This window comes from Netta rufina (genome assembly GCF_964035555.1).
Source record: "Netta rufina genome assembly, chromosome: 4".
Lineage (NCBI taxonomy): Eukaryota > Metazoa > Chordata > Aves > Anseriformes > Anatidae > Netta > Netta rufina.
The window spans coordinates 20693058-20716876 of NC_140127.1; the positions used below are offsets into that span (position 1 = coordinate 20693058).

The window sequence follows — 23819 nt, forward strand, 5'->3', positions numbered from 1 at the left end:
TGAGGGAGGGAAGAAGGGAGGGAAGGAGGAGGGCAGGAGGCCGAGGCCGGACAAAGCAGCAGCGGCGGGGCCGAGGTGAGGTGCGGGGCCGGGGGGCTGGAGGGGCTGGGCGGGCGGGGAGCCTGCTCCGGGCAGGGCGCTGGGGCTGGGGGCGGCCATGGCGCCCTGAGGGGCAGCGGCGGCCCCGCTGCGGGAGGCGCTGGGGGCCGGCACGGCCCGGGGAGCCGCGGCAGGGCAGGGACCGCAGGGTGTCGGCGGGGCAATGGGGAGCCCTGCACAAGGTGCGCCCGGCCTCGGAGAAGCTGTGGGTGCCCCATCCCTGGAGGTGCTCAGGGCCAGGCTGGATGGGGCTGCGGGCAGCCTGGGCTGGCGGGAGGTCTCCCTGCACATGGCTGGCTGGGCTTTAAGGTCCCTCCCAGCCCAAAGCACGCCGTGGTTGCTGTTCTCTGGTTATCCCTGCTGGCCGGTAGTGTCAGGTTGGAATATAACACCTGTACCCCCAACAGCCCTGTCAGGCTTCAGGCTCCTCAGCGTTATCTCTCGCCGTGGTGATGGATTGATAGGTGTGGACGGGCGAATTAGGGAGGCTTCCGTCAACTCCCCAGATACATTCAGGTCTTACTCATTTTGCAGCCTAACGATTGATAAATTAAATTTGGCTTGGCTCTGGAAGATTAGAGTGCTGGCCCAGGGCGAGCCCTTTCCAGCGGCCACATCCAGAGGAGAAGTAACTGGGAAGGGCCCTCACAAAGCTGGCACGCTCCCATCGGGGGCAGCAGCTTCTGGTGGTGGTGTAACACCACACAGGAAATATAACGCTGCATTTCACATCTGTTTAGCTTTTTGAACAGTCCACTATGTCTTCCTTCCGTCATTAACCATCTAATTATCAATAATTGTACATTCTACAATGTATAACTGGTTTCGCATATCTGCATTAGCATCACAGCGCTCTGTGTGCACAAAATATCTGCTTTCAGCCCCTGTCAGTCACGTAGTCAGAATATTGCAGTCACGTGAGGAGGAAAACCGTGCCCCCTTGTAACCTTGGAGGGCATGTTTTATGATTCTGGTTTCTGTTTTGGGTATGCATTTTAACACTGTTACGAGCGGTGCTTTGTGGCAGCTGACGTGAAGTGAACATGTGTTGTCTTGTCCACTCTGGCTTGCAGATTTCAAGGCAGTATCGGTAACTAGAGACAGCTCAGTTATTTGCTCCCTTTCTTGTCTGAGAAGCTCTGGTATTTTCATCACTGTATTGTTAACTTGTCTCGTAGGGTTCAAAATTCAGACAGAGTGCTCTAAAGAGAGACTTGATAGTTCTCATATGGCAGTGGTGTGATATATGATAAAGTGAATTTAATTTCATTAGATCCAGGTAGAGTAAGTCAGTCCAGGCCAGACTGCAGTAAACACATTGTTTTATCATCTTCCTAACAAAATAAAAGCATTGGAACAACTACTTGTATAGGGCAAAATACAGTTTTTGCTTTTGTTATTATACAGGGAGACTGTGGTTCATTCCTCATAGCTTGCTGAGCATAGTGCTGGACCTCTGTCAAGCACTGTGGTTTTCTTTAACTGCTTAGTGCCTCTAAACATCATCGTAGAATCAACTTCACATCCTATATCTGTCTCATAGGGTTTGTTTGTTTAATTTTTATATTTTTTTTCAAATACTGAAAAATAGACCATTAAAGTAGGCTTCCTAAAACTTGCATTACATACTCTACTAGATTAAAGAAAAGCTATTGCTTGTTTTTGCTACTTGTTTTTTTTTTTTTTATTATTATTATTCTTTCTATTTTTAAGTTTCCTGACAGGTGAAAGCTTTTCCTACCTAAGCTTTCAGAGGAAAGAATATCAAGGAACAGAATAACCATTTTCGATTAAATCCATAAAGCCCTGTCCTGATTTTTTCCCCGTTCCTAAATACCATGAGCTCATTCTCTGCAGGGAAATGTGAATTCTGCTTGACAGAATGATATCACTGCATTACCTCAGCTGAGATGAGGCAATTCTTAGTAGCCTGTTAGAGTCAGCATCATCCTCCAGAGAGCGTTGCTGTTACCCTGACTGGAGCTTGAGAGCAGAAAGCAGGCGTTTTGTGCCTAGCAACAAATCAGGTACCTCTTGGTAGATGCCTTTTGTTCTTTGAAGAAGTGCAGGCAGCTTGGTGTGCTCAGAAGTCCGTGGATGTTAAAGGTGAGTTGCAGACTCTATTCTGAAGATGAAACATACATATTTTAAATGCCTACTGTGTTATATTCAGGTTTTCTTCATTATCTCTCCGGCTTCTGTAAAGATGCTCGGACAAGCTCCTCTCAAGATGCAGCCGAATGCAGTAGGCTTTCATGCTTCATTAAACAGCTGAAGCTGTAGATAATGAGCAATTGCTCTTAGTTAGAAATACTTCTATAGTATCATGCTGCAAAATGCATCTTACATGCTTCAGAAGCAAATTACTGTAATTCACTATAATTGTAGTTTCTACTAGCCACTTCTGCAAGCTTCATTGTTTCCTTGGCACTGGATCAGGGAGAGCAATTTTAAATTAGGGTTACAAAAGAGTCAAGGAGATAGGTGTTGATTTAAGGACACTTAAATGTTGAAGATCTTTGTTTCTTACTGTTTGCAACGTGAGTTAACATTCGTGTTATAAAAGTAGACAGCAAGCCTGCTGCTGTTCAGCACTGTTATACCCACTGAGTACCAAAACCAGTCCCTACTGGGATGCAACAGTTTGGTTGGAGCCCATCTGACGTGAACCCAAAGCAGCCTGACAACCTGCTTCCCCTCCCTAATGCTTCTGCACTCTCTGTAGGGCAGAGAGTTTTTAGCTTTCCCTAGTCTTTAGCCAAGTCTTTCTCCAGGGAGTTGCTGGAAGCCCATGTTGGTTTATGTGATAGACAGGGTGTGACCACAGCTCAGGTAGTCATGTATTTGCTGGCTTACACCGGTGATCCAGATACTTAAACACAGCTCTTCGTGATGCCAGAGAGCTGCATGAATAGCTGGGCACTGTGTGAGCACTGTGTCATCCAGGCTATCAGCACGGCTCTCGCTATGCCTGCTGGCTGGTTTAGATAATGGGCTTGCTGTGTGATATTGTGCCTTTTTGTGTGGTGTGTGTCTTCGTTACTGTTGGCAGGCAAAGAACACGCAAGCAAACAAGTCGAGTTTTTCCCTGTCTCTCCCAGTGTGGAGGGGCTGGGTTGCTCAGAAGACTCAGAGAGATGAAGAAAGCTGGGAACTGAAGACAAGGATGACCGTGGTAGGGACAGGGTGAAAGAGGCACAGAAACTTGTGGAATCTGGTCTCTGCTGGGCCAGGGGGACTTGTAGCATCCTTGTCAATGAAAGCCTTTCCTGCCCATGCCTGGGGATCAGAAGCTCTGCTCTTCAGCTACATCTGACTGTGGAGGCACAGGTTGTTGCTCAAGACTCGTTTCCTGTCAACACTAGTGCTCCTTGCCTAATGGTCAGGCTTAGGGCTGGATCGCTGTGGTGCCACGGTGCAAAGGTAGTTGAATTTCCCTGTGGGCGTGCTCCCTCTGTTTCCAGAGGGAACTTCTAAGAGATCAAGTTTAGTAGTTAGGCCGAGTGAACCCAGATCGTGGTGCTAGGCAGGCAACATCAGCATCGCAGACCTACTTTCCACCCAATGATGTTGTATTTAAAGTACATTTCGAAGATATAAACTGAAAATGTATTTCGGAAACTTTATTTCTAAAATAACCAGCTTAAGTGATGCTTCTGTAACTTGGTTGTCAGACGACCTTTTTATTGTTATACGATAAGGTTCTCAAGGCTGGAATAATTCGGTGAACAAAATTTCTTAGTTACATCAGTGCTCCAGAGCAATAGTATTCAGAATAACCTCAAAGATCTTCTGAAGCCACTAAAAATGTAGGTAAATGCCTCTAAGAAACCAGGAAAGAGAAGGTTGTACATACCCAAGTTAGTGCTTCTGATGAGTAATTGCTCTACAGAAAACATGTGGGCCCAGGGATATTTATGGTACATAAATATGGGGCTGGTTACGTGTACATCCCTATTTACCGAAAATCTGCCTGCTCAGCAAATTTCTTTAAAATTCATACCTTGGAGTGCCTTGTCTTGTGTCTGAGCATTTATTTCACTTCTAAGCATTTATTATTCTGTCTGATCTGGTGGTGTAGCTTTATGAAGCTTCCTCCTCTTTCTGCATCCTGAGTTAAAGATAACATGGTGATGGCTTTAAACTAAAAGAGGGAAGATTTAGATTAGATTTCAGGAGGAAATTCTTCTCTCAGAGGGTTGTGAGGCCCTGGCACAGGCTGCCCAGAGAAGCTGTGGATGCCCCATCCCTGGAGGTTTTCAAGGCTGGGCTGGATGGGGCTTTGGGCAGCCTGGGCTGCTGGGATGTGTCCCTGCCCATGGCAGTGGGTGGAGCTGGGTGATCTCAAATGTCCCTCCCAACCCAAACCATTCTGGGACTGTGCTGTAATGTGTTTCGTGAGTATACACAGAGTAACTGGGAGGCAGGCGTAGTGCTTTTATATTGATTCCTGCCTTGGTATCATTCATCCTTTTTTGCCCTACATACTGATCAAAAGTCAACAGCAGTCCACAGTGCAGAAGTCATTCCACCAACTATTTACAGTTATATTGTTAGGTTTTTACGTTATTTATGTTGCAATTACCTTCATTTACACCGATTAGGATGGGATGCAGTAATATGGGATGCAGTAATATTTTATGTGCAAACAGATTGCAGAGAAATGATTGATTTCTCAAAATACTATGACCCAAAACCTAATTTGTTGTGGTTTTATACACATCAAGTAACTTGTATTGCTTGGTTTTTAATTTCTCCATCTTACTGAGAAGGAATGATCCAAATATGATATAATATTCATAGTATTAAAATGCTACTAATGCATTTAGGGATGCTTACGCATGTTTTTAAGATGTCTTTCCATTTCTTTGTCTATAGCATAAAGTTATTCTGTGTGAATATTCCCTTCATAACATTCCTGTTTTCTCCATAATGCTAAAAAAAAAAAAAAACATCACTCTGTGCAAAGCCTTAAAGAAACCTAACAAAAATTAGGCAATCTGGAGTTAATGTTTCTGTTTTCTTATATTTTCAAGTTGATAATTGAGAGCCAGAATGGCAGACGTAAAAGATGGACTACGCTTGGGGGAAGACCTGGCAGATGCAAAATCTTTCCCTGGTTCCAAAGGGTAAGTGAGGTTCTTTTTGTTTTAAGTCACTATGTGTGTTGAGGAATCTTGTGCTGCAACTGAAGATGAGAACTGCAGAAGAAATGCTATTACCATAATTGACACCTTTACTTTTAAACTATAATCATTTTAAAAAAATAAATAAATAAATATGAAAATTGTTGTACTGACACTGAAAATATACCATTTCTGACAAAACAGGACGTATGTATGTACAAGGAACTAAAAAACAAAACACTTAAGGTGCGGTTAGATTTGGCTTAGCAGTATTACCAAGCAGTTAGCTGTTCTTGAAAAGAGAATTCTCTGTCTCACCCTGTGCTTGGATGTTCACAGCTTTTCTTGGACTCCTTCTAGTGCTCACCTGAACTCGTAGCAGCCAGTGCAGTTGCTTAAACTGAGCTGCTGTAGATCTATGTGTGCAGAAGCAATATTGCGAGGGGAATTTACAGCAGTGGAAAGGAAGAAAAGAAGTCCTGTGCTTCCTGGTGACAGTCATTACAGTGGTGTAGCAGTATGATCAAATTACAGCCTGTCTGGGAAGTTGATTTGTTTGTGAAGTCATTCTTTTTAGTGTTTTAGTGAAAAGTTGATTTAAGAGCATTACAAACTCTTTAATTGTAAAATACAGTATGACAACAGGCCCCAGTCTTATAACCCCTTACCCATGTGTTTAAATGAGGAAAGCCATACTGACTTCAGTATGTGTTGACTGAGTAAAATTGAAAACAGCTCCAGAGACACGAGGTAGCTAGAGTGCACACTGAGATAAAATTACAGCTACATGTAGAGTCTTCATAATTTTCTAGCTTTTGAATATTTACCTGTGAAAATTCAGTGGTAATATGGCTCTTGCTTGGAATTCAGTTCTAGACTTACAGTCTTAAATTTATCTTGCCTCCAGGTACCTAGCTGCTTAAAAGCAATAGTTTAAAAAGATTTCTTGGTATGATCATTGGTTTCCACTGTTATATGTTCTCCTGTGCAAAGGCATTATCATTGTAGCTACAATGCTTCCTTGATTCTTTGAATTTTAAGCTTGTTACAAGTTGCACAGAGGATTACTAGAAATACAGATGACTCTTTTCTTGTTTATTTTTGGGTGTGTAGATTTTACAGAGCTTGAAACATTTTTATTATTATTTATCTGGGAGCATAGCTATACAAAGCAGTTTTATTGGTTATTTCAATCTCTGGGCACGTACAGTCTTCATTTGTCTTACATCAGATCTATTCACTGATTTCGCAGACATAACTTCTATCAAAAAGCAAGTCTTACCAGTTCTGCTGTTTTTGCTAAAATAATAATTTATTTACTTATATATATTAGAAATTAGTGAGGAGAGAACAGAAAGTAACACTTAAAGGTTGTCTGATTTGTGTACAGAATGAATCTACCTGCTAGCAAGTCTATGGACTCAGGAATTCTGCCAGACTACAGCTACAGAATGGATTATCCAGAGATGGGAGAATGTGTTATAATAAACAATAAGAACTTCCACAAAGATACCGGTAATACCTTCAATTTTTTATTTATTTTTTCCATATTTCAGATAAAGTGATGGCATGTATTATTCTTCAGAATTAAATATGCAGTCCAGTTTTGACTGCATTCTAAAATTAAATGGTTTGAATGGGCGTGATTCATTTCAGTGTACTCATCTAAATATGCACAGGGAGAACATGTTAGGGTATGGCTTTAATGGAGAGAAAAAACGGGTGGCAGTGGAAGTCTGTCTTGCCTTTTAGTCATGACTTCTGTTATATAAATCTTTTTCTCAGTCTTATTATAGATATAAGATATAAAAATAAGTGATAGATAAATTACGAAACAGATACAGAGAGGGGAGGGGTGTGCATGTGTGACAACACACTTTTTCTATTAGAGTGGATCTGGAATAATGGAATATTATTCTAGACTGATGCAGGTATAAGAGAGAAAATAATTTGTCTGTCTTAGAGCATTTTATCTATATCATATCAAAATAACGTGTCTTTTATGTATAGGACTGTCATCTCGTTCGGGTACAGATGTAGATGCTGCAAGCGTCAGAGAAGTTTTCATGAAGCTGGGATATAAAACCAAGCTTAGCAATGATCTTTCATGCAGGGACATTATTAAAGTTTTGAAAAATGGTAAGTTATCATATGATATGAATGCATGTTAAATCCACCGCTGTTTTCAAAAACACCTCTAGCCTTCAAATATCTTCTCTTATCGTTCTTTTACATGATATTTCACATCTCCCCATGATTTATTGCTAAAGATAATGTGTACGTCATTGTTTTATGTTTTTTCATCTTTGTCGTTTCTCCATCTTTTGTGCCATGACTGTCTCAGTCTCGTCTTCCTTTCTTGTCTTCTAAAGAGGGATGGAAAAACATGCTGCAACTTTAATGCAGGCTGATTTATTTTCCGACCTTTGGATCACTGAACCTCTGTGAGTTGGAAAGAATCCTGTTTTTTGGGTAGAATTGGGTAGAAGGGTTCTGTGCTATATGCTTAGTGGTGTGACCCAGGAGGTATATTGTGATCAAGGGGCCAAAACTGATGGTGTGTGGACTGAATTACTCTAAAAGAGAAGTAACTCATGTTTTGTTTGAGTTGTGAATCAAAACATCTTTATCTCAGGCAAGAACTTTATGCTATTGTTTGTGTTAATCCTGTTTTGTTTGGAGCTGGCTATATCTAGGCCACCAAATTAAATGGTGCTCCATAGCCCTGGAATGCAGTCTACTCTAGTTAACTGTCAGAAGGTTCTCTGGCACAACCGCGGCTTGTGCCTGTTTGCACTCTCCTGGGCTGTTCCTGGTCACAGTTCAGCAGTGAAAGTGTTCCAGGGATTATTCCCAACAGCCAATTAGTCTGCAGCAATCCCCATTTTTAAATTAGCATGTTTGCTAACACAGATATAGGCCCTTTAGTGCCAAAGAAGGCTTCCAGGCACGGTTAATTTGACGCCTGTGTGTTGACAGTAGCTGGAAGTGGAAAGTCATCTTCTCTGATTCCAGGCTTCTGTCTTACCTGTGGTATAAGGCCTCCAAACGTACAATAAATAATACAGCCTGATTGCACCAAACTAGCCTTTTCTGACTCTTCTAGATGCAGTTCTTGTCTTTAGATTATATAAATACTTAAGTGTGCGTTTCATGTGAGGAAAAATAAAAAATAGTTCATATTTTCCGAAGTAGAAATTCAGTATTTTGGTAAGCTCTAGAACAGAACATTTCCGTTTTGGGGATATTTTTCATCTACAAACTCTATTTACTTGAGGTTCCAACTAAAAAAAATCCTTTTGGATCCCTTCATTTAAACCTTTTTTTTTGTATCTTTTCATATATTTAAAATAATTGTCTTGGTCATCAAATTCAGGCAACAAAATACATCATAGAACATCTGTTACATGTTCTTTACATACTACAAGATGAAAAAATAAATCTATAATTGCTCTATAGCAAGCTTAAAGGTCTTCAGGTACAGAACTCAGAGGCCTGAATAATGTTGCTAGACTTTACTACTAGAGGGCAAGAGCAGAGAGGAGCATATAATTGTAGTACGTAGGTCCCCCAGCAGGCATAACTTTCATGCTATGTTCAGTTCCCATGTAATCCAAGCCGTTAGTGTCCCAGACTGGAAAGAGAGACAAGGCTTCCCTATCCTTTTCCAAAACTCGGAACTTCCCAATCAGTCTGATCCCATATACTATTACTGTATGAGTGAGGTGTACCATCTGGACTTCAAGACACTGTTGTCTCCTCACAGTGTTCATGGCTTAGTTTTGTGTCCATGTTTTACAATGGGTAGGGCAGACCTTTAATTTAGGGACTTCTATGTTCAAACTTCTGAAGTAAAGTGGGCTGGCTCCTTTTGTTCAGAAGTGAAACTGGTTTGAGGTTTCTACGTGTAGGAATAGTTGTTCTTAATTTAATGAGTTCTGTCATATAGGAAATACCAAATGTTCAAAGCTTTTGGGTAAATGCAGTAAGTTATGATATTTCTCTTTTCTTCCAAGTTTCTGAAGAAGATCACAGTAAGCGATGCAGTTTTGTTTGTGTGTTGCTAAGCCATGGTGAAGAAGGACTCATCTATGGTACAGATGGCCCCCTTGAACTGAAGGCACTAACTAGTCTTTTCAGAGGTGACAAGTGCAGAAGTTTAGCAGGAAAACCCAAACTCTTCTTCATTCAGGTGATGTAAAACTGAACAAAGATCTTCGAATCATAAGAACACTTCAAAACAAATTCCCATTAGTTACAAGTACAAAAAAGTTAATTATTCCTAAAGTTGCTTTAAATGGAATTACTTGCAGAATAAGATTCTCTTCAGGTTTGGTATTGATGCAGTCCGCCCTCTGAGATAGGCAGCATTTGTTATAGCTGAAATTCTTATGAATTAAGGTAATGCAAAATCTTTTTCAATGCTAGCGAATATTTTAGTGAGTTTCTGAATGTACTTTTGAATGAATATCTATTTTAACCAAACTGCGCAGTTAATTTAAATAAATGCTTGATTCTTTTCTTCTGAATCTGGTTAGTCTAATACTCTTCAAAGCTGGAAAAAAAAAATAAATCATTGTTCTGATCATTGTTATCACTGCCTTTTTCTCATTTATATTTTATTTTCCACTCTTCTTTCCAACAAATAGGCTTGTAGAGGGACAGAACTAGATTCTGGTATTGAGGCAGACAGTGGACCAGATGAAATGATGTGTCAGAAAATACCTGTAGAAGCAGACTTCCTATATGCATATTCTACTGCTCCAGGTGAGAAACTTGCAAAGAAAATCCTCATTTCTGAAACTGTATCTATATATCAGCTTATATTGATATATTGTACTGAGCATGGCAATTTACAGTTTTGTCCATTTGGTATCTGATTATTTCATTTGTTTGAAAATATAAATTTGAAAATTCAAATTTTCTTCCTTCTATCTTTTCTTCTCCTTGATTTAATTTCTTTTTGAGGTAGTTGTTACTTTCAGTTCCTGCAAAAAATAATCTGATTATACATCTTCCTCATTGGCAAACCCTCAAACATTCATTTGCTGTAAATTTAGTTAGTCTGAGTTATGCAAATAAGTTAACAGCAGGAAACAAATGGTATTATTAATTCTGAAAGAAAAGAGCTGTTGGACATCTAAAGATGTATATACAGAAATGGTGATAAACAGCAGCATATTATCTGTCTGTCAGCTCTACTTTCATCGTAAGCATAGCAGTGGTGACGGAGCCCTTAGTATGCCCATTACATCATGAGTTACCAGAAATAAGCTCCAGTCTTCAATTCATGCATGTAGACCTGAAGATAGTGTTGCTGAAATCCATTTTGCATCTTGGCTCTGTCTGTCCTATGTCTGTTCCTTCATATATGTGTATAGCATGATAAAATAATAAATGGTTAATGGCCAAGGCTGTTGGAGCAGAAGGTAGTTTTGATTTTCCACCTACTTAACATTTTCTTAGATTAGAAAAGAATGAGATGGTTAGAAAAATCTTTTGGGTTGAAATTTGAAGAGACTGTTAAATCTAATAGTTGATTAGTGGTTTGGGTTTTTATCTGTTTATTTTAAAACCTTAACTAGTATTGGATACCTTACGTTGTTCTGCTAATTGCTATCCTGTCCTGTGTCAGAGGCTGCTACATCTGATCATTTTGGTCTCTCTGTCTTCCACAGGCTATTACTCCTGGAGGAATGCAGCTGAAGGCTCCTGGTTTATTCAGTCTCTGTGTAGGGTGCTGAAGGAACATGCAAGGAAACTTGAACTCATGCAGATTTTAACACGTGTAAATCGCAGAGTGTCGGAATACGAATCCTACTCCAATCGGCCGGATTTTAATGCCAAGAAACAGATTCCGTGCATTGTCTCTATGCTCACCAAAGAATTTTACTTCCGTTGCTAGAAGAATTGCACCTTGCAATTTTTCAGTTCACGTTTTTATCTGTAATTTATACACTGTTTTAATATGGAATACCACTTTTAAATCTGAATTACTGTTCACTACTGTGTGTGGAATAATGAACTATCTTAAAATTAGATATGTCCAATATTAGAAGTAAACCATAGTATGGATATGTTAGAAATGCAAAACTGAGTAGTTGAAGCACAGGCAAGTTTGAAAATAGTGATGTGATAATCTGGAATAATCAGGAAGAAGAGACAGGGAAAAAAAGGTCAAATCACTTAATGAGACCTACTTGGTGCTACATTTCATTTGAAAAAGGAGCAGAGAAAAGAAACGGTTCTTGTAAATATAGTTTGGTTCCATATCTTTGCCAATAAGAAGATTCTGAATGTGGTATGTTTGCTGATCATGGCAATATGATAAGTGTCATCACACATTTCGTTTTTAAAAACTCATGTTTTTTGAAGTCTAGGTTATAAACTAGCCTGAACATATTTTATAACTTAAGAAACAAACTGTGGAAATTGGTCATTTCATTTTTTACATACAATTAGAAAGCATATGTAGAATAAATTCAACTTTGTCCTGATTATTTTCTAATGATTTGTAGTATGAAGTATCAGGTAAAGTAATTTTATCAACACAGTATCTGTTTCAAAATAAATCTTGTATTTCTGGACTTGAAGCAGAGTGACTACGGGACCAGTCTTCCAAAATTTTTTTTATCTCCCTAGGAAACGATGCCTAATGCAATTTGGTCATATTTGAGGCCACAAGATTCAGTGCAAAAGGAAGTCTGCATTCTGAGTAGTCTGATTTCCTTTTTTGGGGCATAAATTAGTGTAGGTCTGCTTTCTGCTGCGCACATACCACATATAATCTTTATGAAAACCAAGATACATGGTACTGGAGAAATTTCCTTTGTCTATTATCAATTGGGTTAATTATTCATGTCTTTTATAAGACTTTAGCTGAAGTATGTTAACAAATAGTAAATTGAAATCTCTTGATTTTGACTGAATTTTGTGGAATAGGCTTTTAGTAAATTGTAAAAAAAAAAAAAAAAAAAATGTTTTGGTGATGTTTCAGCTTGTGGCAGTCTTATGATGAATAAAGGAAGACAATGGTAAATGACTATAGGATGCTTACAAAACAAAACTTGAAACTTGAAATTGTGCAGCATAAACAATGTTAGCAAATTAGTTGCTTCCAGAGGCATTTGGATTTTTTAACTTAAATTAAATATTGTTATCTCAATTGTATAATGTTTTTCTATATGTATTATTTGTTTAGGATCTGATAGTTTTTACAAATTATTTTTAACTTTGAATTACATCTGTTTTTCTCAAAACACTGCTTTCTCTTTTCTTCCCCATCCGCTTTAACACGTAAAGTTGAAGGGAAGTTTCTTTAAAGCATTGTATATGTTATAGCCAGGTGGTGAGTGTAGTGACTGAGACATGGGGAATGCAGGTTCAAAAGTTATAGAGGAGGCAATTTTAAACATTGTAGATAAGCACTCTGACTGCTTGCTGAATAGGAGGAACCTCATCTATGTCTCTTTCAGAAATGTTTTGTGAGAGAGGTATAGTCTGTCTTAGCTGATTGAAGTTTAAGTTTCAGGCAGATTTATTACCCATGCTTCTATGGAAAAACTAAGTAGGACCTGTACAAACATACTTAAAAAAAATAACACAAAAACCCATGTGTAGGATTCTTCATATAGTTTGTGAATTGCAACAAGCAGCTGCACAGTGAGATGCCTGAAGTGGCTGATAGTTCTGTTACTCTACTCAAGAGTGACTGGGAACAGGAATGTTCCCTGAATTCTTAGGGTATTTTTGTTGTGAAAAAGTCCTGTCACTGAGTATGCTCTTCCCTTGGATTTGAAAAGGTCTTGATCTTTCTGATCTTGATCCTTCTTCATGCTCTTTAGTCCCATTTTTCCATTACTTGTGTTTCTCTTGAAGTATTCATTTATCTTTTTTCTCTACCTCATGAAGTATTGACATCTGTGAAGTTTGATATAGTTCTCCCTTTAAATTTGCTTGGCAGGTATTGTGTTCATGTCCTAAAATAGCTGATTAATAGCAGATTGAATGTGCAGCACATCCATCTTTTGCATAATTAACTAAGATTGCACTCTTGAATCATTTTTGTTTCATCTGACACCTGCCCCTCCTTCCCCCAAAAAAGGCAGGGGTAGGGAAGCCTGAAAGGTGATATGAATGCTGTAGCACAAGTAATATGGAGTTATTATGTAAAAAGAAATATGAATTCCCCTCAAGTCTGCTATAAAGAAACAAGTCAAACCCTCAGCCGCCACGTTAACTTCTTGAGCCATGATTAGCAGCAATAAAAATCAAGTGTCCCAAAATGCATAAGCCTTGCATTATGCATCCAAAGTCAGCTGTGTTTATTTAAACAGAAACAAGTTCACTAAGCAGTAACAAAGCTTAGTACTTAGAGCACCGTGTTTTTTCTGAGCTGTATACAATCACATGTTCTGTCCCAGCTAAAGCAGTAGCATTTCAATCACAGGGGAAAGCGAAGAAAGAGAAGGAGTCTGGCAGTTAGTTTGATCAGTCAGACATTCTGTTGAAATCTGGGCACTGTTTTTACTGCAGAGGTATTTCAGCCCCACAACTACTACTCCAAAATAGCTGCTTTGACTGGAGGAGCTCTGCTGTCCCCAGGTCCTGAGGATATTGCAGAATTGCACTCAGCTTTTGCAAGCAGAAACTGGATGTACGGGCTCTAGTCTCGTCTTTGCTATGTTGTGGTGAAATCCCAGGTAAATCCCAACTCCGTCCTTTGCAGCCCTACAATATTAGAATAAAACCACCAGCAACTGCCTCAGGATCCTTCACGAGAAACCTTGTGTAATTCAGATTCTGTTGTATATCAGAACTATTACATAATCCTGGCTCACAAGACTTAGCCTACTGAAGTTGTCATTACAGACAGTAATCCCATTTTGGATTAAAGGAGATCTCTAAAGGAAAAGTGATTCTACAACTTTTCTAGTGTTCACTAAAACAGAGAAAAACAAAGTCAAAGCTAAGCTGCAATGAATTTAGGATATTTAGGAAGATGTATAGGTAGGGCTTAGGGCAAGAGACATGTTCCGATTGATCCTTTCCTCTCAGTACAAGAGCTGTGTTTCACTCCAGGTGAGTAAATTGCTCCACGGAGCCAGGAAGGCTTTGGGGTTACTTCTAGCCAAGAGCTGGTGTTGCCACAAGTGTAGCTTAAGGGCAGAGAAAGAGCCAGGTGGAGAAGGGTGGAGGTGAGAACATCCTTGAACACCATCTGGCAAGGAGGATTTTAGGTCTGGATAGAGCTTGTAAACTAAGCTCATGGTAACTGGAAAAAACACAATCTAGTCAAACAGGTGAAATTGGGACAGTGTGTAAAACCAAAACAGCCCCCATGGCATTCACAGCATCCATCCCAGCACTCCCAAGCTGCAATCTGTGGCTGTTGCCTCTTGCTATGGCACCTGTAAAAGACTTGGTTCCACTGATGCTGTAGACGCCTTTCAGGTAGCTGAAGGATGCAGCAAAGCTTCCCATTAGCCACTCCTTTGTATTATTTTTGATAGCTTAAAAATAAGTTATCTTGATAAAGCAGAATTCAAATCATTCAAAACTCCAAATACACTAGCTCACTTTTTCTGGACACATATACTGTAATGTTTTTGATAGCAAATAGCTTTTTATATTCAAATTTATATTTGTTAATGCCAGCTTATTATTTGTTTATTTACTGCTGAGGCCGGGCAGTAGGCATACAAAATCACTTCTAGAAATATTAACAGTATGGGTAGTAGAGGATAACAGCAGAAGAGTTTTCTCCCTATACCCTGTAAGGAATTATACTTAATCCAAGGAAAAACTCCCTCTCAGTGGTATATTTGCTCCTGTTGGTGACTGTCTGCAGCAGGACAGTCATAGCAGAACAACTCTTTCTCTTGCCACCAAGGTTCAGAGCCAAACTACTGCTTCATCACCACGGGGTGTCACTGTAGATAGCGCAATAACCCACAAAACTCACATTAATGGACAATTTGAAAACAAAACCGAAACCCTCCTGCATGACGCAACCCTCTCACACCTCCCAGTGGCTGCTTTTTGTCGGCCTGGGTGTTTATTGCCGCCAGGGACTCGCATCACAAAGAACACGGGAACATCACATCACCAATGGCCAAGAAAACCTCCCCCTGCCTTTCTCATCACATATTCAAGCAGAACTGAATCAGCTCGTTTTAAGGCCAAAAGGGGCTGTCTCTAGACCCACTCAGAGGATACTCCCAAATACAAAGCATCTCCCACTGCGGATGCTGCCAGACCACCGATGCATGGAGAGTGTTGTAATATTTAATAATTTAAAAATGCATCCCACCAAAAAAAACCTCCTGCCATACCTGTGGTGATGGTCTTTAAACAGAAGGATGGTGCAATAACTTGTTTTGCCTGCATCATGAAAGGCAATTGCTGAAAACACATGGAGAGGAAAACTTGCTTTGTAAGCTCTCAAATATTATATTTATGTCTGTGAGCCTTCAAAATCTAATTCAGTAGTTGGGACTTTCCTGGATGACCATAAAACTAAAATTAACACCTAACATTTCCAACCAAATAAAACATTTTTTTTTCCTTGCTAGAGACCAAAATGTTATGTCATTAAGTCAGTCTCATAATTAAAGTGCCTCAGAAGTAATAAAGATGCACAGTATTCATTTACCAAAAGTATTTTGTTTTGTTTAGTGCTTGCAGGCAAGACTCTGAATCGGCCTCAGTAACTCACAGCTGCTGCCCCGAGAGCTCAGAGGACTTGTTTTGGCCAGCGATGGTGCTCTGCCTCTGCTTGCTGCACACACAAGGCCACAAAGTTTCCGTCTCGCTGAAGATGTTGAGCTTCGTGTGGGCTCAGCTGGTGAAACTCAGTAGCGCGGGGTATAGAAGACCGACCTAGATTACATTAATTGGTTCACCTGGATTTAAATTGTGTGCAGAAACAGACCATTCAAAGTTGTCTAATTACTCTTGAAAAGGACCAGGTAGCAGGTTTTCCTTTGTATAGCTAAAATAGCAATATTAGCTGAGTGGTCTGAGAGTCTCTGATGCAAGGGTGGGCCTGGGGATGAAGAGTACTGCCACAGCCCTTCATGGTCATTAAGAAATAACCCTGTCACCATCTAAGGAGAGCAGTGGGAACCACCAGCACTGTGCAGCTTACACTTTTCTGCAAAAAAACATAGTTAAAACTAAACTTTGGCAGCTGCCTTACAGAGGAATTTGGTTTTGTAGGATCCTTCTTAACAGACACCGGAGTTTCCTCTTTCCCTTTCAACTTCTGGTACCAAAATGAGAACGCTTTGGGTTCCCTTTTAGTCCCCTTCAGCTGAAAGCAGCTTCCTCAAATACACAGCCCACACCTCTCCTGCATGGCACCCTACAAGAAGGCCGGCTGAAGGGAGGTAAACCTTGCCTCGTTAGCAGCAGACCTTAACGAGGTAAACCTTAATGAGGTAAAGGCCTACTGCAAAGGCCCTGAACCCTTCTGTGCCGCCTCCTCCTCCTCCCCAGCTGGTTCCTGTGCCCAGCATGGTGGTTCTCCTGGCCCTGCTGGCCAGACTGCAGGTGAGGCTGGTGGCCCCACATGTGTAGCCCTCTCCGTGCCCTTTATTAATACAAAGACCTCAGAAGGCAATCAACAACCCCAGGTGAGCTGCGGCCCCTCCACGCCTCAGGCCTGACATTTAATGCAGACATACATTCACCTGAGGACCCTAATTATTGGCTAGCCTTTGCCTGCCCACCATTGGGTATGCATAAGATTACGTGACCCTATTATAATGAAAAATGTCTTCTGAGGTGTGCGGAAGACCAGAGAAGCAGTGAGGGAAGGCAGCAGCTTCACCGAGTCTCCAGCAGCACTAGGCTGCTCTCAGCGGGCCTGTACCTTCCTTGCCTGGTGCTACTGAGGGAAAGCATCCAGCTGCAAAATGCAAACCAGGCTCTTCCCCTGCTTTCACTTCTCACTGTATTTTATGCCTGTTGCCCTCCCAAGGGCTGTATGTGATGTATAACCCCTCTCTGACTGGCACCCAGCTGTACTGGAGCATTCTGGTCCAGCTGTAGACCAGTTCTAAGAGGCAGCTCTTGCATTTCTCCAAAGGACCATGGGTTTCTAAAGCCAAGCCCAAAAGGTGCCTAGACACCACAGGGAGACAATTCATGAGCTCAGCTGGCTGGATCAGCTTTGGGACCGATGCTCTACCTCTCCCCCATCCCAGGAGCCACCACCTCCACACAGGACTGCCTGAACCCCACAGCCCTCAGCTGACGGCAACCTGCTTGCTAAGGCCAGCTGGAGTGGTATGGCTTCCTTGTGTTGTGCTGGGCTTGGTTTCTGCAGGGCTAGGGCGAGTGGCAGGGGCAGCCCAGCTATATTTGCAGCAGGGGTGGTGAGGAGGAGGGTGGCCAAAGGGACAAGGACAGTCTTTTCTGTGGCCCATGTGTAATTGTTGCTTGCCATGACAGAGATACCTTTGAGGGCCTCGGTTCCCAGTCTCACTGAGAAACAGCAGGGTTTGGGGTCGTGCTAGAACTGGCTAAAAAAGACATGCAGGGAGCTGTGAGGGCACATCGGGCTCTGCTCCTGGGTTGCCCATGCCCCCCTCGGGGACAGCATAAACACCCCTTGCTGGGGTGTATGGTGTGCAGACCATAGCGCAGGCTTGACCTGCTGGGCATGCCAGCATGGGTAATTTTAATCAGCTTTCCCTGAAGGTACCTCCTCTTTCCACAGCCCAGAGCCACCAGGGGAGATGCAGTGGGACGAGCTGGGGCAGTGAGAGGGGGGACACCGAGGGCGAGGTGGCACCTGGGGCTCCAGCAGCCGGGCACCTTGCAGCAGCTCTGCGAGCTCTCCCCAGGGGGACGGGGGGCTCTGCAGCAGCCTATGGGCTGCTCCAAGTCTTTCAGGCTGGATGCTGACCTTAGGAATGTAATCAGAGAGCTGATTATAAATAGTTTGTGCAGTTGTTGATGAGATTAAAATGTGCTGTGGCAGGCAGTTGGAGGCAGGGGGTTACTCCAGTGTGTGCCCAGGATGCTGCGTGCTCGTTAATCTCCGGGTGCACGTCAAGCCTGAAAAGGGGAAGTGGATAAAAAAATGCTTAGAAAATGCTCCCAGGGAGGGGGGGAAGGAGGAAGCAGCCTGGCTTACAAAACAGGGGGTGCGGGACAAGGGGGAAGAGGCCAGAGAGCAGGGAAAATTGAGGAGGAGGGAGGGTGGTTGCTGCAAGCCTTCAGGGTGGCGACCATCCTGCAGGTATGGGGTGGGCCGAGCTCAGAGCCAAGACACACAAACCTGCAAGGAAAAAGGAGCAAAGCCATAAAAACAGGGGAGTGCACTAAATAACAGAAGTAAAAACCTCCAGGTGTGTCCGTGCTGGTCTGTGTCCCCCTGGCGGTGTGTGATGGGGCTTGGGAGAAAGGCAGGGAAAAGGCGGAGGGGAAGGAGAAGTGCAAGAGGTGGGCGATGGAGCAGGTCAGGGCACAGTAATAGCTGTGGCAGCATGCGGGACAGGCGCAGCAGGGCTCTGGGAAGGGCTGACTGTGAGTTTGGGCAGGAGCAGAGGAAAGCTAATGCCTCCTGGAAAGGCCCAAACCTTCCCACGTTGCAGCCTCAGAGACCTCACAAGTGAGGGACTCAAGCCAGGTAGGTCCAGAGAGAAAGGAAAAGGGATCAGGGAGATGGTGCTGGGCAGTGCAAGAGGCAGTAATCTGCCATGAAGTTTTCTGTGAAGAAAACACTGAAGAGTTTTAAGGAGAAATTAGAAGGTAGCCAGGAGCTGCGCAAGATGCCTCTCCACAGCATCTTCCAAGTGCAAGTGGCAGCTGGGAACAAAGCGGAGGAGCAGAGGTGGCTTCACTGGACAACAGGCACCAGGAAAGGCCTCGAAAGCCAAGAGAGGCATCCTGTGTCAGAAAACCATATTCAGAATGGTGAAACTGGGTGCCGAAGGGCCAGAGTGGTCACTGAGCAGGCACAGAGGAAGCTCTAGAAGGAAGACAAGGACTCATATTTTATCAACATTAAGCTTTTTGCTGACAAGAGGAATCATCGGGGAGACTGCCTGTTTTATAGCATGGCAGGAGAATTACGTCTGGAGCAGACAGTGGGTCCATCAGTAGGGGATGGAGCTGAATCTGTGGTTGTGGATGAAGGAATCCTGGAGATGAGATGTGCAAGGACAACGGGAGGAGATAAGTGGCTCATTTACCATGTAAAGCCTGAGGATTTGGGGGAAAACTGCTCATCCATGTAATATATAGATGCTGGAATTCTGCTGAGAGAATAATGAAAACAAAAATATGAAGGATTAAAATGAGCACTCTGAAAAATACCACAAAGCTCATATTTTCTCCCCCTTACTTCAGAACAAAATAGCAGTTATTGGCCTTGTCCTGATGACTGAAATGCAGGTGAGGTGTGCCTTACTGCTGACCCCTGAGCACACACAACAGCAGTGACAGCAGCAAATTTCACGGACATCCAGCTCTGAAGAAATTGGCTCAAATACTGCCACGGAGCCAGCGCAGTACTCTGCTTGGAGCTGTGCCTGGGGCAGGATCTCAGTGCCCCTGATGTGAATAGATAGGGATCGGGGTTACCACGTTATAACACTGTGAGGATCAGGCTGGAAAACAACCCAGCACCTGAAGGGACCAATTTTTTTCTTTCCCAAGGCCTGAGCAGAGTGAGAAGTCGAACGCTCTCTCCTGACACGAGACATGGCAATAGAAATATTAAAAATAATGCTTCTATGAACAGTGAAACTTCAGTAGTCTAATTTCCTGTGGCTTTGTGCTTCCTGTTTATGTTCCTTTCATGCCACGTGTGGTGAGTGGTGAGCTCTGAGCAGAGCTTGCTCGGGGCTCTGCATGCTCCCTGGCTGGGCTGATGCCTGCATCCCCTCAGTGCAGAAGCTGCCCCCCACCTGTTATAAGGCGAATCACTTATAATCAGGCCTGCAGCTGAATCAAGACAGTAGAGGAATAAAACTGTTGTGTCATCAAGCTTAAATTGGGAAATTAGACTCTAATGTGGATGTGAGTGCAGGCACTGGCACGGAACAGCAACCTGTCTGTGTGCAAGGGCGCTGCACCAGACGGGAGCAAAACGGCACAGACCCCTGGAGCCCCAGGATGGGATCTGGAGAAGTGTAAAAGTAAAGAGGCAAGTTTCTGCTATCCCAGGCCTATTGTTCTGGCTGTGTCTCAATCCATGCATGACTGAAACGATAGCAGCGGAATTCACTGTTTACCTCCTTCCTGAAACAGAGGATCGTTTGTGTGGCCGCCCTGCAAAGCACTGCGGAGCACTCCAAACACCGATGGCAGACGTAAGCAGACTCGATCGCAGGTGCCGCCCATTTCCAGGCTGCTTTCACTTGAAGCCTTTGAGGTCTAGATGAAAGGCGGGCACGGCCAGAGCAGCACCAGCACAACGGGCCTGCTGACATCCCTCGGGGGTGTTAGCAGGAAAATGGAAAACCTGCAACTCAGAGCTAACGTGATTAGAGACCGACAGAGCTCCTCCGTGCTGCTGGTGAGGCAGGGAAAATATCCAAAAAAAGAGAGGAAAAGAGTTGGGTCAGGTTTGCAGAGGTGGGGAAAGGGTAGACGGACGAAGATGCTCGCCTATTTCTGGTGTTGCTATGGTTCATGTGGCTGTTTGCAATAAACACAGCAAGGGAGATGGTCCCAGGCTAAATGGAGCCCAGTGATGATGGACGCTCAGGAAGCCCTCCAAGTTCTGTGGCTTTTGTCCTCTGGGCCTTTCCTTCAAGCTAGCAAAACAAACAGCAGCCTTGCACATGAGCAGCAGCATCGGAGGGCTGGTGGGAAGCCAGAGAAGAAGGACAAGGGCTCCGCACAGGGCTCACAGGGCGCCTTTCACCAGCACCACCAATAACACAAGGAAGAGGGACAGCTCTGAGCAACCTGCCTTCTTTTGCCTTTGTCACGTCCTCAGTTAGTAGGGACAGCTTCATAAAAACCTGAAATACGGATCGGAAAGAGAAGAGGAAGCTTGCAGGAGCCTCACCGGCATAGCTGCTAATAGCTTTTGTGTAAATGTTATTTGCAAGTATTCCACAAACTATTTATGACTGTTTTATGTGCGCTAAGTGTTTGCTCGCCAAGAAATGACACATTACCCTTTCTTTGAAGTTGACTGGGAATTATTACCACCTGCTTATCAGGCTTTTACATATCTAGCCCAAGGTACAATGCTATAATGCTTTCCAGCAAAGAGAACTCTTGACTCCACAGCCAGATCCGCTCCAAAAGCGAAATGGTGGTGTGGGAGCAGAAGAAATGCAAGAAAATTATACATAATTACTTTTCCTCCAGCTCTTTTATGCAGGGAACAGGTGACTCAGCATTCCCATAAAGCTACCTTAATGGGAGAGGAGGAGCTCTGTCTTGAACTGGCAGCTGTCCGCCCTTGCCTTTGCTTCTCATATCTGCCTACTAAAACTTACCTTCAGGGCCGGTTGTTGCTTATCAGCGCAGTAACATGCATACTTGTGGAGTGCTCCTTTCTTCTTTCATTAAAAGGAGGATTTCCCACCCCACATGCAATTATTTAAAGCAAGGTGCAAATAGGCAAATAATAACCACAAGCATCTGAGCTTTTTTTTTTTTTTTTTTTTTTTTTTTTTCCCAAAAAATAATCCCATTAATTTATTCTACTAGTGATGTCTATCTGGGTTCACAGGTTCCAGCTGCTGTGCCATGTCTTACAGAGCTAAGGAAGTAAGCCTGCCCCTGTTTGCTGTCTCCTTGTTTTATGTGACTGAAGTAGCTGCTTTCTGGTTGCTGTTGTTGTTTCTCTAAGGTACTGAAAACACACGGACAAATATAACGTGACACTGGAGCACCACTGCACAGAGCAATATTGCTATTTGCAGCACTGCACAAGAGCAGGGGTCCTGAAAAAGCAGGGCACATTTGTGCCAGGCACTTTAAAACTGACCAAGACGAGACTCCTCAGCAGGTGAAGCACACCGCGAGCCTGACTTCTGCGCTGCATGGTGCTAATTAAATAGGCCCATTCAAAACAAAGCTCCCACTCATATTTGCTATTAATAGCCAACAGTTTTCCTCCTCCGTCCCCTCCCACAACCTCTCTCTCTTCCAGTGATAAAGCAACCCTACGTGGGGGGCTGAGAGCTCTCGCACACCAACAGGAGGAGTTCAGCACCTCGCCAGCTGGCTCACTGCTGCCTTCCCCAGGCTGCTTTCCCTGTAAGCCCACCCCGTCAGTGATGGCAAATTCTGGGAACAGGTGGTTTGAAGTTGGTGTTGGGTCTTGTTCATCCTCTGAGACTGGTTTTCTGCTCGCCCCTTGTATCCCTCCTCCGAAGGAGTCCCTCCTTGGCTGTGCCGGCTTAGCAAACCTGAGAACAGGGCAACGGTCAGAGCGACAGAAATGACTTGGCAAAGGAGCAGTGCAGCATGATGGGCTTCAGGAGAGATGAGTCACCAGCGATCTGCACTCCAGAAACAGCTCACCAGAGCCAGCTGCTGCGTTTCAGAAGACGATCTTACTGGACTCTGCAGGCTAGCAACAAAGGTGCAGGAGGGGAGCTCAGCCTCAGCTATTTCAGCGCATGCAGGAGCTGATGCATCTGCCTGTGCCTGGGGAAGACAGGCAGTCCGGGATGTGGAGGCTCTCCAGAGGTCAGCCTTGCTGCTTTGGAGATGCACAGGCAGTCAGCAGGCCTCGCTACTCTCCCATTGATCATTAAGCACTGACTAGAAAAGACAAAATAGCCAAAGCTTCAAAGAGGGTTCTCACTTGGAAAAGGCCCTGTAACTTTCAGTGACCATTTTTACTTAAGGTAGAAGAGCCTAAAATTAAATGTTTATAATTGGATCATTTATTTATTTATTTATTTAAGGGTCACATTCGGCCATCACCCAGTCTGTGTTGCAGTGTGGGGACCGCACCAAGGAGGAAAGACTCGAGCTGTATTTAAGCAGTCCCACAGGTGTGTGGCCTCCGAGGCCGCTGCGGGCACGGAGCACTGCCTGGTTTGCCATCAGGAGGCACCCTGAGCTGGGATGCTGCTCCATGTTGCACCCTTCTGGCACCCTTTCTCCTTTAACACAGCCTGGGCACCCACTTGTACCAGGCAGAGGCCAGAAATGAGCTAAAAAGACTTGAAAGTCTTCTCCCTGTGCTGGTGGGGTAGGAGCTGGTGGGGCGACGGCCCATGCTGCTGCTCTGTGAGGCTGGTGAGGGAATAGGTCTGGTGAGCCCTTCTGTGATGCGTGCCCCAGGAAAGACTTCCTTATACATGAAAATCCACTACAAACAGAAAGCGAAAAGAGACAAAAAAAATCTCTTCCCCATCAACAAAGAGAATTGGCCTGATTTTAATAACAAATAAGTTTTGAATCCATTAAATCAAAGCCTGTGTTTACACATGATGTGAAGCATAGCTCTTAATATCTCATCATCTTCTGGAAGAAAAGAATTTGTTCTGCTTTGTCAAACCAGCAGACAATGCATCACTTATCTTTTATTCTACCTTGGTTTCACTGGGAAAAATGCCACAAAAGCTTCCACTTGGGTGAAATGCGCTACTACAGACGGGGTGA

At 43.3% G+C, this 23819-nt stretch overlaps 1 protein-coding gene across 1 annotated transcript; it reads left to right on the plus strand.

Moving 5' to 3' along the window:
- Positions 1 to 41: 41 nt before the first annotated feature.
- Positions 42 to 12218, plus strand: CASP3 (caspase 3). Its single transcript, XM_084285740.1, has 7 exons — positions 42 to 75; positions 5136 to 5228; positions 6616 to 6740; positions 7236 to 7364; positions 9242 to 9417; positions 9875 to 9992; positions 10904 to 12218. The coding sequence occupies exons 2-7, from the start codon at positions 5155 to 5157 to the stop codon at positions 11128 to 11130; spliced, it is 849 nt and encodes a 282-aa protein (XP_084141866.1). The 5' UTR covers positions 42 to 75; positions 5136 to 5154; the 3' UTR covers positions 11131 to 12218.
- Positions 12219 to 23819: the final 11601 nt, after the last annotated feature.

Coding starts and splice junctions, on each gene's coding strand:
- CASP3 (XM_084285740.1), top strand. CDS start 5,155: ATGGCAGACGTAAAAGATGGACTACGCTTGGGGGAAGACCTGGCAGAT. Junction 5,229..6,615: donor TCTTTCCCTGGTTCCAAAGG/GTAAGTGAGGTT, acceptor ATTTGTGTACAG/AATGAATCTACCTGCTAGCA. Junction 7,365..9,241: donor TATTAAAGTTTTGAAAAATG/GTAAGTTATCAT, acceptor TTTTCTTCCAAG/TTTCTGAAGAAGATCACAGT.